Raw genomic sequence first — 17,218 nt, 5'->3', positions numbered from 1 at the left:
TGATGTCCTTGATGATCTTTATGGCCTTCCTGTAGCATCGGGTGGTGTAGGTGTCCTGGAGGGCAGGTAGTTTGCCCCCGGTGATGCGTTGTGCAGACCTCACTACCCTCTGGAGAGCCTTACGGTTGAGGGCGGTGCAGTTGCCATACCAGGCGGTGATACAGCCCGCCAGGATGCTCTCGATTGTGCATCTGTAGAAGTTTGTGAGTGCTTTTGGTGACAAGCCGAATTTCTTCAGCCTCCTGAGGTTGAAGAGGCGCTGCTGCGCCTTCCTCACGATGCTGTCTGTGTGAGTGGACCAATTCAGTTTGTCTGATATATGACACGTATCAATGCCAAAATAACATGCAAAACAGGCACACAAAAAAACACCTGCCCTGAATGACAGGTCACCACTGACACACACACACAGCAAGGTTTGCAATTGCGCAGCTCTGTACATTAGGCCACATCCAAAGCACATACTATAATAAATAGAACAGTATGTTACATTTCATTGAAGTAAAATGTACTTCTCTAAAATCACTGAATTTGTTTCTCATTGATTGAGTGCTACCACCACAATAAATGGCTGTCAATACACTGTATAGTTTACACATATCTGTACTGATATGCAACAAGTGCATGTGTGGCCAAGCTAAGTCAATAAGAGGTGCACTGTGCAGAACCAAAACAATACCCTCAGTAAACATAACACTTTACAGGCTGCTGCCAACAACCAATTAAAAGGCACTTAGCCTTTGATGTGTCTCAAGGCCGAGCACAGACCGTCTGAAAGCAACAATAGCTCAAATCAGATTCAGTGTTTAGTGGTCACATGTACAGGGTTGCAGGTAAGATTGCAGGGTACAGTGAAAATCTTAGGCTCTGAGCTCCAACATACAGGACTAAGTGAAATAAAATAATGAAAATGGTAATAAATCCTGCCCAGAAAAGAGCCATAGGCAAGGGAAAATAGATGGATGTAAGTGGATATTTGTTTGTGTGTTGCTCATGCTTCCCTAACAAAAGGCAAGTCGCTGGGCCTTGTACCCCTCCTCTTGAGGCAATTGAGTGGATGGGGATGTAAAAGCAACAGGCCCTGGGGACAATGGGGCCCGGGGGCATTAAGTCACGGATGACTTGGCGTATTTAGGGCCAGCAGCTGACCCTGTGGAGAGGCATCTTGTCCTGGTGGAGGGGGGCTTGTGTCCGCAGACTCCAGGCCAAGCTGACGGCACCCCCAAGTACACCACAGACAGGGGTACATATAAACAGGGCAGGGAACGGGGGTCGGGCCTGCAGTCAACCCCAGCCACTGTTAATCCACTGCCATCAGGACCTGACAGGGTTGGACAGGGAACAGAGAAGTCCTTCCACTGGACGGTAAAGGGATATACAGAAGGTATTTGGATAACCAGGAGGTTTGACATGTGATTAACACTGAAGTGTTAAAGGTGCGACATCATAGCGCTATTACATGACACAATAACAAAGAACCACAAATGCAATGCAATAACATTTTATTACTATTCCATATTAAGTACATGGTTCCATTTGCAGTTGGCAGGAATTCTGTGTTGCCTGGTTATGATTATAGCAGAAAATAAGACAAGTGTTACGTCTGTGATGACTGTACAAACATGGTACTGGAAAGGTCCAGCGTATTGCTTGTTGTTCATGCATGATTATGACAACAACTACTATAAATGTACTTCATTCCCTCATAACATAGGGTTAGATGTCCAAGTATTAACATAAACATGTTACAAACCAAACATACTGAAGTCAAACCAACCAACAGAACATACATATTTAGTGTAGCCGATGAAGGAAAATAAGAAAGATCAGAGACGGAAGCTCTGTGGAGCTCAGAGAGGGTGGACATACATGATCTTTCCTTGTGAACTCTCCTGAGGAGATTCCCTTTTTATTTTCAAACACACTTAATGCTAGATAATCCAGATTCTAATCCAAATTCTAATCCAGATTCTAATCCAAATTATAATCCAGATTCTAAACAGTTGGAAGACCGTTGGAACGAATGACACCAACCATCACCACAGGGACCATAGATACTCTGCTGCACCCTTTATATTACAGAGGTAACCAATCAGAGCTATAGAAAACTGCATTGTCACATGAAGACATACAACAAAAAATAATATTTTGTCTTTCCATCTTTACAAAAAGCTCAATCTTTACATGCCATGTAAAAACACCCATCAAGCAGCTCCATCTATACCTATTTAGGTCAATGTTCAATCGTCACACGTAGTGAGACATTCATCTAACGGCATTGGATTTGAAAAAAATTAACAAAACACACACACACATAAAACGAGCTATGTCATGCTCTCAAACAAATGAACGAAACACTAAAAACAATGAGCAAAGTGCAATTTGTCTATGATTAGAGACTGGGTCCTGCTACAAAAAAAAAAAACTGATTCCAGGGGAAACTGTTCTATCAATAACAACTCAGTGATGTCACTATACGAATGGTAATTAACTCAATCTGATAGTTAAAATAATTGCTGAATAAAAAGGAATTAGTGGCAGTGCATGTTTGCTTGTTATGTCTAATTTGGAGAGATTAGGTGAAAGGTAGCCCAATCCTTTTCTGATAAGAAAATATAATTATTTGATCATTTATCTTTGTATTTAAATAAATAAATGAGTAAACATTGAATAAATAGAACATACAGCCTTCATGCGAACAGGAGGATCCCCTCAACTAAACATGGTTGTTTTAGCACACTGAGCACTATTGGTCAGTAGCAAACATGACAACTGGATTCTGATTTTGGATCAGTGTACCCTTCCCCAATCACAACCTAGATCAATAGAAGGTAAGAAGTAGAACTGACAGATCAAATCTTAGGGGCAGGGAAAGGCTTTGGGAAGATTTCTCAAAGGAGAATGTTACAATTTACACTTATATTAATATCTACGTTTTAGAATACAGATAATAAATAAAATACGGGGGGAAAAAGTACCCTTCCATTTGGAGTTTCTTCGCAGTTTCACGCTATGAAATACATTCAACAAATGTCTCAACTTGAGACTGCAAAAGGAAAGTATGGCCTTGGAACGGAAACTTGATTGCGTTTTGAAACAATACAGTCACATCACAAGTGCTATCCAGTCACCTCCTCAACACTGATCGCTTCTCTGCAGCCAACCCCAACTCAGTAGTGCCATACAGACAGCGCTCTGTCTCTCTCCTAAGACTTCAAAACAACAGGTGTAGCAGTACAGGGTAGTTCTACAAACAAGTTAGAAAATATACATATACGTGTAATATTACATCATAAAACTTTTTTTTTTCATTTTTATTTAAACAATATATGAACAATATGAGACTCAGCCACTGCTAGTAATAATCAGTCTATTTCTACAGCTTACTACTTACTGTATGTGCAGGTTGTTCCGTTTTAACACATTATAGTGCAGAAAATCTAGTATTTCTTATCTGTACAAACCTGTTACATGGCTAGGCTTGTGTGTATTCAAAAGACAAACCAAGGAATTTATGGCTACAAAAACTCAAATCAAGGACGTCAAGGTTATTGGGTAGTGTGACTGAGAAAAAAATGCTTGACTTGGCCTTTTCTGTAAAGTATTCTGTGGTACACTTGAGTGTTCACTTAGGGATCTTATCAATACACAACTTTCAAAATGATTTGAGTTGCCTACACCAGATTGTCTAAGTATGCTAAGAGTCGTTAGGAGAAGGAGCATGGTTTACATAGCAACTCTGCCGCATGGGTGTAGTGTGTGGTGACATAGGCCTCAGAGGACGAGGGCCCTCGAGGTGCAGGCGGAGGATGGGTAGGTACTACCCAGATACTGCCGGGCCTGCTCTGTCATGATCCGCTGGTCCTCAGTCTTCCCATAAACCACTGCTTCCCACTCGCTTTTTACCTGCATGAGAAGAAGAGAGGATTTATCTCTCCCACCTCTCAACCCTTCTATCCCCTTGTGACAGCCAAGACCTTGATGCTCAATAAATACATTTTTACTAAAAAGTGGCCAGCTGAACCCAACATACTGTGTAATTTGGACAGACAATATTTTCCCTCTCCATCATTATATAAATCATCTGAGGAGCAATAATGTGAGGTTAATTAGGATTAAAACCTAAGAGACATGTCTGTGTGTACCTGTCTAAGTGAATCGTGGTGGGACATTCTGACCGAAGGGGGGTTCTTCCTCTTGCGGGGGCTGGGGAGTTGGAGCAGGGGGGCACAGGACCCCTCCCTCCCAGACGAGGGGGTGCAGGGGTGCTCCTCTCGGTCTCTCTCAGGGAGGGGGGTCATCAGTAAGGAGCTGGTCAGGAGACTCTCCTCTGGGACCTGGAGGGGGGCAAGGAGGGATAGATATTGATTTGTTGGTTGACTGATTAATTGATTAATTGATTGATTAGTTGGTTGGTTGGTTCATTGGTTGACTGACTAGTCTGATTGATTAGTTCCCAGAACACACCTGTGCATTATTGCGCTGTTCCTGGAATAGCTGGACGTTAAGACAGTCTTTCCCCCAGGAGTCCAGCACCAGGGACTTACGCACCTTCCTGGCTGGCCCATCCACCTGGAAGGAAACAGGGACAAGGTTGTGGTTAGACTGGATTAGAGGTCGACCGACTATGATTTTTCAATGACGATACCGTCATTTTTTTATTTTTTAAAAATCAGCCAATTTTTATATATTTGTTATAATGACAATTACAACAATACTGAATTTTATTTTATTTTTTACCTTTATTTAACTAGGCAAGTCAGTTAAGAACAAATTCTTATTTTCAATGACGGCCTAGGAACAGTGGGTTAACTGCCTTGTTCAGGGGCAGAACAACAGATTTTTACCTTGTCAGCTCTGGGATTCGATCTTGCAACCTTTCGGTTACTAGTCCAAAGCTCTAAACACTAGGCTACCTGCCGCCCAATTAACACTTTTATTTTAACTTAATATAATACATAAAATCTATTTAGTCTCAAATAAATAATGAAACATGTTCAATTTGCTTTAACTAATGCAAAAACACAATATGCGCCATGTATAAAAGCTAACGTTTAAGTTCCTCGCTCAGAACATGAAAGCTGGTGGTTCAATATCCCTATCTTAATTATGATATAATAACACACAGAAATACGAGCCTTGGGTCATTAATATGGTCAAATACGTAAACTATAATTTAGAAAACAAAATGTTTATTCTTTCAGTGAAATACAGAACCGTTCCATATTTTATCGAACGGGTGGAAACCCTAAATCTAAATATTGTTGTTACATTGCACAACCTTCAATTCGATGTCATAATTATGTAGAATTCTGGCAAATTAGTTCACAGTTTGCAACGAGCCAGGCGGCCCAAACTGCTGCATATACCCTGACTCTGCTTGCACTGAACACAAGAGAAGTGACACCATTTCCCTAGTTAATATTGCCTGCTAACATGAATTTCTTTTAACTGCATATGCAGGTTAAAAAATATATACTTCTGTGTATTGATTTTAAGAAAGGCATTGATGTTTATGGTTAGGTACATTTGTGCAAAGATTGTGCTTTTTTCGGCAATAGGCTTTTGTTAAATCATCACCCGTTTGGCGAAGTTGAAGTAGGCTGTGATTCGATGATAAATTAACAGGCATCACATTGATTATATGCAACACAGGACAAGCTAGTTGACCTAGTAATATCATCATCCCTGTGTAGTTAACTAGTGATTATGTTAAGATTGATTGTTTTTTATAAGATAAGTTTAATGCTAGCTAGCAACTTACCTTGGCTCCTTGCAGCCACAAGGTCCTTTTGATGCTGCACTCACGTAACAGGTGGTCAGCCTGCCACGCAGTTTCCTCGTGGATTGCAATGTAATCAGCCATAATCGTCATCCAAAAAGGCTGATTACCGATTGTTATGAAAACTTGAAATCAGTTGACCTCTAGACTGGATACCAATAGACAGCCAGCACTAACAACTACAGTTCTGTAAAAAAAACACTTACATCATGTTTCCATGTCATGAAATGTGGTTGTAGTTCCCTGGTGAAGATGTCTGATCCAATCTCCTGCTTCAGCACCTCCCTGAGGTCTTCCTCCAGGAAGGCCAGGGACTGGGGCTGAAATATACACACACACTTACATTAATACGAGCACTGTCACAAAGTACTTACACTCTTAAGCACACACATTCAATTATAAAATACTTAGACTACAGGGCACAGACAGAGCAACTTTACACTGACACTTACCACCATCTTTAGTGGCCCATGCATCTTCTCCTGGGCGGCCAGGGCATTCTTAAACGGAGTAGGAGTTCTGGGAGTCGGAACCATGATGGACTTACGGATCTTAGGGGTCCTGAAACTGAGTGAGGCAAAGAGAGATATTCTTACAACACCTGCTAAAATGAAGAGATCAATCCATCAACACACATGTAATATAGCCAATTAAAAGCAATTTTGAAGATATGGAGGAACCTGTAGCCGCCTCCTACCCCACATTCTCTTTCTGGTGTTTGGGCGTGGTCTCCCTCTGGAAGGGTGTGTTGAGGAGACACTTCTGGTCACAGACCGGAGTGGAGGTCAGAGCTGGATTGTCCAGGCTCAGATGCTCTCCTCCTGATGTGTTGAAGAACTGGAGAAAGTCATGATCACAACAGTTAGAGAAGGGAGATGGAGAAGAAAGTGGGAGTGTAAAGTAAGCGTCTTTAACAGACTGTACAACCAGAGCCAGATGCATTATGCCGTCATGCTTTAGCTTGATCTAATTTCTAGCATCAGTCTTACCTGGGAGGGGGAGAAGGGCAGTGCTTTCGTGGGGGTGTTCTTGGGTGAGTTGGTGCTTGGTGAGTCTAAGAAGGATGGGCAATTCCTATCAGGGGACTGGTCCCCCCTCTTCCTCCTCCCCAGGGTAGGCAAACTCGATCTGGGCATGTTGTTCGGGGTGTGGGGGGGGGGCTTCCCCTGACCCATGGGGGCACAGTGCTTGGTGGAGATGCCGTTGGGGTGGTCAACTGCGTACCTCATCCCCTCTGTGGTTCTCCCCTGGGGTGCGTAGCCCCCTTGTGTTTGTTTCGGGGGGGTAGTCGCCTCAGACATGTCGAAGCTGGACGCCTCGCTCCACGTCATAGGGTCCTGTAGAGCCAGACACATCTACAATGGATTTTTAATACATCCATACTCTGGGTCTGGTATATGTAAACACACACTGCCACATACACACAGACACCAAATGCACATCTACACACACTCACCGAGTCGATGAGCTCCATGGACTCTGCGAACTCTGGGATGGTCTGCAAGGTGGAGAGCACGGAATTAGCCTCCACAGACAGGAACTTACTGGGGGAGACGTGGTGCTGGACCTGGAGCCCTCGGCCCTCCTCTGGGCCCCTCCAGCCCTCCTCAGCTTGCTCCATCGGGGGGCACCGGCCCTCCTTTGCCCCCCTCCAGCCTCCCTCAGCCTGATCCTCCAGACTGCTGCTGCTGGTGGTCATGGTGTCGTCTGACACGCTGTCTGCCCAGCTGGAGTAACGCTCCACATTCTAGGGGAGAAGAAACTGGGGTTAGGGTGGAGGTGATTGTGGTGGCAGGATCAACCAGGGCTACTGTACAGGTCAGGGTTGGGCCAATGACATTTCAAAGAAGTTTCAATGGAAGTTGAGCTGACAAGGGGAAAGCAATCTAAACCCAAATGTATACCCCAAACCGTATCTCCCAACTGCCAAATGTAACCCCTCAGTTTTAAACTTCAAACTTCATGTGAACTCTTTAGGCCCCTAGTGAAAGCCAGATGTTGGCATGGTGTGAGATGTTGGCATGGTGTGAGATGTTGGCATGGTGTGAGATGTTGGCATGGTGTGAGATGTTGGCATGGTGTGAGATGTTGGCATGGTGTGAGATGTTGGCATGGTGTGAGATGTTGGCATGGTGTGAGATGTTGGCATGGTGTGAGAGAAAGAAGGGAGAGTACAGGGCAGGACACACACTGTACAAGTGGGGTGACAATAGTCAGTGGTAAGCATGGGTTGCACTGCACTAAGAGATTTATCAGATAACATCTGAACCACTGACATCATCATAATTGTTTGATCTTCAATGCAGGTGAAAATCAGATACATGGATGGAGTGAATAGAAAAATGAAGAAAGGAAAAGTCAAGGCTGGTCTCAGAGGGGATTCCGGTTGAGAAGCAAATTTGGGGTAAAAAAGAAAAAGAGTGAAAAAAAATAGTTGAAAAATAAAATTAAAATAAAAGACGTTTGGTTCCAAACCAAACTGCTGGCTGAAGTGACACACGGTGCACTACTGCTGTGAGGAGCGAATAAGAGATTGGAGGGAGGGAGGGAGGGTAGAGGAGGTTTATGTTGGCGGCCGCATGGCAGGATGGCAGGAAGCACTGTAAATGGGGGTGGAAGGGGTAGAACTAGGAAGCACAACTAACGGGAGTGTGGGGAGAGGGGTGAGATGGGTAGGCTACTACGACAACACTACAGTACAACTAGGAGCTCACACACAGAGTGTGTGTCCTTACACATGGGCCTCGGCACTGGGCCTGTCTCCGGACCTCGGTCTCTGCTGACATAAGCAGAAGCTCAAGCTCCTTAATTCTCTGCTCTTTGTTTGGGTCGTCATGGCAGGACGGCTGGAATAAACACACACGGGAAGGAGAGGAGGACAGGACGGAGGGAGTGAGGAAAAGGAACGCACGGAAGGAAGGAGACAACAAATGTACTCGCAAATTACTCAAGACAGACTCAAAGACTTATTCAGATTAACACCAATCCACACATTTGTTAAAAGACACAGAAGAAGCAAGGATTCAGGCAGATCGTTCAGTTGTTTGATTGAGAGACTGATTAATAAAAAGTGCAGACTGAAGGTAGTAGAGTGGGAAAGTATATGATGGGGAAAGTGGACAGGATTGAACAACTTGTCTACTGATTTAGGATCAAATGCCCTTTCTTCAGTCCAAATGTTGCACATTTTGAGGAAACAACACACCTGACTCAGTTGTAAGGGACAGGTCACTCACCGATAAGTAGCTGGAGGAGTCTTGGAGGCTGTCCATCAGTTGGCCACAGTGAGGGCTATAAGGGTAACCCCCGAGCTACAAAGCACAGGACAGACCCATCAACAACAAGCCTTCAAAACTCAAACAAACCGAATGATCAAGACAAACTTATGCAGAGGATCTGAACTGAGAGACCCGTGTCTCACCTGTGTTGGTCCTTCCATGCCCAGAGGGCTGTGCCCGTGGTGGGGGGTGTCTGGTTGGGGGACACAGGGTCTGTGGTGACTTCTCTTCACCCCCCCATGGTCAAAGCCAAATCCCCTGCAGCCCTCCTGAAGATACCCCTCGTGCTCTACCTTCCTCCTCATGGTGGAGTTCCAGTGGTTCTTAATGGAATTGTCCGTCCTATAAGCGTGACATGACATTTTAGACTGGTCTGAACAAACCTTGTGCCCTAGGTCCAACCCATTTACCAATAATGTAGCTGTAAGCAATATGGCACCACCAGTTGGAGCCATCACCATACTGAAGGAGATCAGACAAGGAGAAGAAGGGAATCCATTTTCCTCTATTGAGTTTCAACCGCCCACATCCTCAGGCATAGAACTGTACAGTATATCATTATGTTACCTTCCAGGCAGCAGCTTGGAGATCTCAGCCCAGCGGTTGCCCAGGCGTTTGTGGGCCTGGTAGATGATGCAGTCCTCCTCCTGGGTCCAGGAGGACTTCTTTACTTCAGGGTTCAGGTGGTTGTGCCAGCGCTCACGACATTGCTTTCCGATGCGTCCCTGCAGGTGCTTAGCGATCACCGACCAGCGCTTGGGGCCATATTTGTGCACCAGGTCGATGACCTACACACACAAACAAACAAAGAAGACAGGGAATTGTAAGTGACTTCTAACAATGCAATCCAGACAGGCATTCTTCTGGACCTCTAAAAATATCTATACTGTTTAATATTTAATCTATGACTGGAGGGATATAGGCCATTTATGAAACTTCACTACAGCCCCTTACTTCACAAACAGAGCTGCCACATCATCATTGGCAACGTCAACGTCGTAGAGAATGTCCAGAATGAAGAAGTAGAGCTCGGTGCCATAGCGCTTCTATCATGGAGCTAAACATGTGATGAGATCTCTCAGCAGTCCCACACTAGCCAGCGCTATTATCTTCCTGTATATCTTACTTGTAGCATGTCACTAAGGGAGAGCCAGAACAATCCTATCACTGGCATGTGTTGTGATGTGAAGCCTAGATGTTGGAGGAGCAAGACCCCAATCTTGACATTCCAGCAGGCAAGGCATCATGTAGTTTTATTTAAGGAATGCATTGTTCACCTTCCAACTATGAGAGATATGAGCCTACAGCCTGGCTGAGGAGGGTCTCACGACCAGGGAGAGGCTGTTTAAGTTGTTTAAAAGCATGAGGTAGTGGGATGTTTGCAGTCAATGAAAACTACTGCAGGGGCTGCCGACTGGGACACAGCGCAGGAGAGGAACGGGTGTACTGTATGTTACTTTCAATGTTTCAGATTACAAGAGAAAGGTCTGTTATGTTTATACTGCAGCTTGTTTGTATTATCAATGACCTGCTCCAATAAAGCCCTCTACCTTCCTTTTCTACCTCTTCCCCTCCTCCCTTCCCATTTCTTTCCCTCTACTCCCCCCTCACTCATGCCAGGTTGGGGTAACGCCCATCTTCACTTACCTTCTGATCCTCCTCTTTTGTCCAGGGTCCTTTCACCAGCTCTGGGTTGAGCACTTTCTGCCAGCGGTGCTGACACTGGCCATCTGTCCTCCCCTGTGACAAGACAGACACAAAGCAGAGCATGACACCTCAGTAACACACAACCCCCCCATCCCACGAACACCATGTGTTATTACAGTTATTCACACACACTGGCTAATAACCCATTCCTTACACAACACCATGTGTTATTACAGTTATTCACACACACTGGCTAATAACCCATTCCTTACACAACACCATGTGTTATTACAGTTATTCATACACACACGGGCTAATAACCCATTCCTTACACAACACCATGTGTTATTACAGTTATTCACACACACACGGGCTAATAACCCATTCCTTACACAACACCATGTGTTATTACAGTTATTCACACACACTGGCTAATAACCCATTCCTTACACAACACCATGTGTTATTACAGTTATTCACACACACACGGGCTAATAACCCATTCCTTACACAACACCATGTGTTATTACAGTTATTCACACACACGGGCTAATAACCCATTCCTTACACAACACCTGTGACCCGTCTTATCACCTTTCTTATCCAGATAACGTACTGAGTGTACAAAACATTAAGAACGCCTTCCTAATATTGAGTTGCATCCCCGCCATTTTCCCTCAGAACACCATTTTCTAACAGTGTGTCACAGTTGTACCACTTACTGGGAAATGATTAGCTACTAATTTCCAGGAGTCTGTTCCATGCTGCTCCACTAACTTCTTCAGCCTCTCATCCTGCAGAGGCAGAGAGAGAGGCAGAGAGAGAGGCAGAGAGAGAGGCAGAGAGAGAGGCAGAGAGAGAGGCAGAGAGAGAGGCAGAGAGAGAGGCAGAGAGAGAGGCAGAGAGAGAGGCAGAGAGAGAGGCAGAGAGAGAGGCACAGAGAGAGACAGAGAGAGACAGAGAGAGACAGAGAGAGACAGAGAGAGACAGAGAGAGACAGAGAGAGACAGAGAGAGAGAGGTGAGGAGCCAACCTTCCTGAGACACTCCCTGTATCTCCAGTACTTCAGAAAAGTAAAACGCCCTATGGGGCTTCCTTCATATCATGATAAATTAAATGATAAACCAACAGTGTTGAACAATACAGCACACATTTACAAAATAAATCATATTCTATCTACTTTGACCCACCTCGTCACAAGACCATTTGACTTTGCACAGTATCTTCTTGTCTTTGCTCTTGTCCTTACCCTCAGGATCTGTGGAGTGTAGCTCTTCATCGTCAGACTCACTGAAAAGGAGAGAGAGAGAGAGGGAGGTAGAGGAAAGAGAAACATGGAGGGGAGAGAGGGCAGATAACTGTTCAGAAAAACGACTGCATGAAACTAAGCTTACTCATATTACTTCATTATAATCAAATCATTACTCTTCACATTTCACTATCATTAAATCAACATAACTGACATAATTAAAACAGAAAAATACAAAAACAGGAATAGTACATTATTCATGCCACAACTGAGTCACATTCAGCACCAACCCACCGATACCCCACTACAAATAACCACACAATTTAAAACTGAATCAGATGTCAATGGATTGAGCAGGCACAGAGTAATTCATAGTGAGGCAAGATTGGCGGTAGTCTCAGTGAGTGGCATGCAGCTGTAAACGGCACAGAGATTCATATTAAACAGGACATTCCTAACCATAATTAGAGTAGCCTAGCCTCCCATTCCCCGCTAGATCAGACATAATGATGCCTGGCTGTGGCGGTCTCTATGCCTAGATTGAAAAAGGGTAAAAGCTAGTTTGATTGGTTATAGTGAAACAACTGTTACACTTTTTGAAGAAAATCCAACATCACACAACTGTCCACTTTTTGCCTCAAATGTTGATGTTAGAAGAAAAAACATATCTCCAATCTATTAGAGACTTGCTGCTTCTCAGGCACCAAAAGGCTGTAATACAGCTGGTCCTTCTCTAATGTGAAACTGTGCTGTAATGCTGGACACAGCTTGTCCTTCTCTAATGTGAAACTGTGCTGTAATACTGGACACAGCTTGTCCTTCTCTAATATGAAACTGTGCTGTAATGCTGGACACAGCTTGTCCTTCTCTAATGTGAAACTGTGCTGTAATGCTGGACACAGCTTGTCCTTCTCTAATGTGAAACTGTGCTGTAATACTGGACACAGCTTGTCCTTCTCTAATGTGAAACTGTGCTGTAATGCTGGACACAGCTTGTCCTTCTCTAATGTGAAACTGTGCTGTAATGCTGGACACAGCTTGTCCTTCTCTAATGTGAAACTGTGCTGTAATGCTGGACACAGCTTGTCCTTCTCTAATGAGAAACTGTGCTGTAATACTGGACACAGCTGGTCCTTCTCTAATATTAAACTGTGTCACCAGAGAGTAGTTGTGCAAACTTAAATCTGTCCATGGAAATGTCTTGTTGCTGGGCAACACTTCCTTCATGGCATCACATTGTGCCAGGAGTAGAACATCTAATAAACAAACAGGAAGGAAGCTGAGGACACCGGTTGCCCAGAGTAACCACAGAACAACCCTAACCTATAAGTTCACACTGACACTGTTCTAACTGATGAGAGCTACACCACAGCTGCCAACAGATATACTGAGCTGTTGCCCTTGTTGTAATCCAGATACTGTCAAGTAAGAGTCTGATGTTGGGCAATACCACAGAAACATATGGGCCTAAATGTACTCTAATTGTACAGTAATGTTAAGCTACCCTGGTAATTGATCAAGGTCAGCCACAGCCCCATACAATCTGGAGCCTGAAGGACAAGGACTGCATTCAGTAGCCTTTGTAACATTAACATGCCTGTGTAGCGTTTGCCAGCGGCATCCCACTCTGTATCTCATGGCTAGCTTGCTTCTAAAGCTAAGCAGTGTTGGTCCTGGCCAGTCCCTGGATGGGAGATCAGATGCTGCTGGAAGTGGTATTGGAGGGCCAGTAGGAGGCACCCTTTCCTCTGGTCTTGAAAAAAAAAAGCTTGAAAAGGTGATCGTCCTGTGTAGGGTGCTGTCTTTTGGATGGGACGTTAAACAGGTGTCCTGACTCTCTGAGGTCACTAAAGATCCCATGGCACTTATTGTAAGAGTAGGGGTGTTAACCCTGGTGTCCTGGATAAATTCCCAATCTGGCCTTCATACCATCATGGCCACCTAATCATCACTAGTTTACATTTGGCTCATTCCTCTCCCCGATAACTATTCCCCAGGTTGTTGCTGTAAATGAGAATGTGTTCTCAGTCAACTTACCTGGTAAAATAAAAATGGCTCTCTAATGTGCAAAATAAGCAATCATTTCTATACAATATTCAGCATGATGCAATCGTCCTGGTTGGGATGAACATTCGGGTGGATTTACAGCACTCCTTTTCTTCTAAAAGAAATGTCAAAGTACAAAGTTGCTAAATATGGCTGTTGTTTTGGCCTCTGAGAAACACTTGCACGAGCCAGCAGAGCACATGAACACACAAATATTGGAACACGCACACATACACACACTGTGGTGGGTAGAACAAGGCCTCCCACAGGTTTCCAGTACTGGCCTGTGATGAAAGGGCTTGTTCAGTGCTGACTGGGACATGCCAATAAAATGTCATCATAATTCCCTCACTACAGGAAAGAGAGAGGTAGAAGTGGCTGGGTAATTCTACATCAACAGGCTCTTTGTCCTATATAGGTGTGTGTGCGTGTAGCATAAAGGTAGGTGTGTGTGTGGCATATAGGTGTGTGTATGTGTGGCATAAAAGTGTGTGTGTGAGTGTGTGCACGCTGCGAGTAGGCAGGTCAGGGAGTGGCTAAACTAATAGGTCAGCCCTAACGGTCCAGGCTGAACTAAACAGGAGTTTCAAAACCAACCCGGGGGATTGAAATTATTTCTTATATAAGAACTTGGCTAAGGTGCCTGAGCGAGCCTACACTGTTTGAGGCCCACTTTCCCTCACACACTAGTTCTTCATTTGTAGTGGTCAGGTTATCTTAATCTCTAATACCTATGTAACGAATGAACCTGTTAGCGAAGGCACAAAAATATATGTTCTAAATCAAACTGAACCTAAACGTGTCATCCTCTTCATATGCTTTTTCAATCCCTCATTTAGCATGTGAATAAAATATAAAACTGCAATACTGTCTTTGTCAATGTGTTTCCACCCGTTACTTCAATTTAAACTTCCACATGAAATGTAAAGCAGAGGGAGAGGCGGAGGACCATCCTCCCCCACCCTGGCCCTCCCCTTTCACCCCCAGATGGGGCACACCGAAGGGGGTAGGGTCTAGGCGGGTAGGGGGTGGAGGGATACACACACGCGCCACTGAGCTGTTCATTCAAACAGAAATGACATAATTGTCATGTTTGTGTGTTTAAGGGCAGTGAGCAGGTTCCAATCAGCCGATAAACCAATAGTTCATTCAGCCATTCACAGGCTCAAACTCATGAATACTAATAACACACAGCTGCATCACTCTGGCCTTACCTCAAGAGGGAAAATATCTCCATAAATGAATACATTAGTGCTCTGTCTATTTAATAACCAAAGCATTAGCATTAATATATGTAATTAACTGAACATTCTGATTTGTGAAAACAATAGATGCCTAGCCTACAGTAGTAGCCTTCTCTGTGTACCATTTTTTGGGACTCTCTGGGACTTTTTTGTCACTGGGGATTTCCCCATCATGTACCCACACAACAGGGTAGAATGGTGTACAAAACAATCACACTATGTTGGATTTAGACTACAGCAACAAAAACGTGCTTTTTCTAAATACATACACCTATAATAACTCCTTTTGTCCTAAAACAATAATGTTCATTCTAAAATAAGATGGCTGGGCCATGACCCAATCTTATAAACAACAAAAATGTACCCTGGGATGAAAATAGCAAGCGCTCTACCTGTTCAATAATAGTCGTTCTCATGATACAAAGCCATGTTTTCTGTTCGGGGCTAGATGTCAATGAATGGGTGTTGAATTGAGCCCCAAAATAGGCCACAATACCGACCAAAGTAGTTACATAACCCACCCGACAACTCAAATCAAATGTTTATTTTGATTTTTTATCAATGGTATCATTAGCAATTTAGGAAATAGCCTAGCTTACTACAAAATAAGCAACTGTATTGGTTATCAAGCTCGTGCCGCAGGCCTTGACAGGAAATAATCGGTGAGACATTTTTTGTGCCACATGCAAACTGACTGTTCTATAATCATGCATTTTTCACATACGTTATTTGGCAGGGTGTATAAATTAAATTATACAATTATTTGAATGAACCTTTATAGGAATAACTAGGTTGTACTGTAGCCTACTGAATTTCACTATCCTAAAATGCTACAATGCGACTGAGAGCAGGTGTTCGTGATGTGTCAAAATCAACGTGACATCTTGCTTAATAAGATAATGCCATGCAAAGAGCAGGGGTTCAGAGTGAGTTTCCTTAATATAACTATTCTGTTGCAACGATCATTTTTGTATCATATCTGAAACAATAAAATGTAGCTAGTAAGTAGCCTAGTGAATGGTAACTTTAGCAACAATGTATCACCCACCTGAGCGACTTTATTTCGGCCATATTGACAGCTGATCAACGCTTTTTCAAAATATCCTCTATTTGTAGTTGGGCTAAAATCCATATAAAAAGCGAATTAGGTGATCTTTATGGACAGTTTTCCATACCACCCGATGTCTATAATCTTCCAGGTTATTTTATGACAGTGAAAATAAAGTGCTACGTCTGCTGGCTAGCGCTTCACTTTTCCATGTCAAACTCGTTCTCGCTGTAGGAAATGTGTGCAATCGTATATTTAAAAAAAAAAAAACGAGTCTGCTTATCTTTTGCATGTCACCACGATGCATGTAATGTCATAATCCGATCGAACAGGATGTTAACATATTTATCGAGCTGTAACCCGCCTTGTAGCCTCAACACTATTCTCCCTCTCACTGTTTACTGCACTTCTATTTTGTTGTTTTCGCAGTCTGATTTTTGTCCATCCCGCCGAATCTCGCGTCCAGCCTCCTTCTAGAAGAGTCTTTCAATCTGCGCAGGCGGCCTCGCACCTGATTGGTCAGAATCGGGGGAGCGCTCCAAAAAGCGCATGTTGCGTTGAGCGCAAATGAACCTGATAATATTAACACGACAATATTGTCATCACATAGGAGTCATTGTGTCATTGCAATCATCCGGAGGATGGTGACAAAATATATTATTTTATATTTTTTGTCCGTTGATTCTTACAATCCTCACACAATGTTGTTGTCAAAACGAGCCGATTATGGACGTTTTTATAACAAAACAATTTAACAATAACAACAAAACAGTATGCCTTCTGTAGTACTATTAACAGATCCTGGCACACAGAGTACTTCCTGTATGTATGACATCATCCGTGGAATGACAACTCTATTTCAAACGACGTTATGCTGCCCCCTTGTGTACAACTACTTTGACGTTACATAATTTGAGTACGGTA

At 43.6% G+C, this 17,218-nt stretch overlaps 1 protein-coding gene across 3 annotated transcripts; it reads right to left on the bottom strand.

The window, feature by feature from the left end:
- Positions 1–1,485: 1,485 nt before the first annotated feature.
- On the bottom strand, positions 1,486–16,781 carry mybl1 (v-myb avian myeloblastosis viral oncogene homolog-like 1). 3 transcript variants are annotated; one of them, XM_042298832.1, is made up of 16 exons: positions 16,295–16,781; positions 11,898–11,997; positions 11,430–11,501; positions 10,708–10,800; positions 9,628–9,848; positions 9,204–9,402; positions 9,019–9,093; positions 8,518–8,628; positions 7,239–7,529; positions 6,772–7,119; positions 6,480–6,619; positions 6,235–6,349; positions 5,989–6,102; positions 4,468–4,572; positions 4,146–4,337; positions 1,486–3,906 (listed from the first exon to the last, which is right to left on the bottom strand). In XM_042298832.1, exons 1-16 carry the CDS (start codon positions 16,315–16,317, stop codon positions 3,775–3,777), a joined length of 2,331 nt encoding a protein of 776 aa, XP_042154766.1. In that variant the 5' UTR covers positions 16,318–16,781; the 3' UTR covers positions 1,486–3,774. The 3 variants fall into 3 exon arrangements, with proteins under 3 accessions (XP_042154766.1, XP_042154765.1, XP_042154767.1); XM_042298831.1 differs by having other exon boundaries at positions 6,772–7,137; positions 16,295–16,772; XM_042298833.1 differs by lacking the exon at positions 8,518–8,628 and having other exon boundaries at positions 6,772–7,137; positions 16,295–16,766.
- Between the last annotated feature and the right edge of the window lie 437 nt (positions 16,782–17,218).

Source organism: Oncorhynchus tshawytscha, linkage group LG16 (assembly GCF_018296145.1).
Source record: "Oncorhynchus tshawytscha isolate Ot180627B linkage group LG16, Otsh_v2.0, whole genome shotgun sequence".
In the NCBI taxonomy this organism is placed as follows: Eukaryota; Metazoa; Chordata; class Actinopteri; order Salmoniformes; family Salmonidae; genus Oncorhynchus; species Oncorhynchus tshawytscha.
The sequence above is the reverse complement of the archived record's forward strand: the minus strand, read 5'-3'. Positions and strand labels throughout refer to the sequence as shown.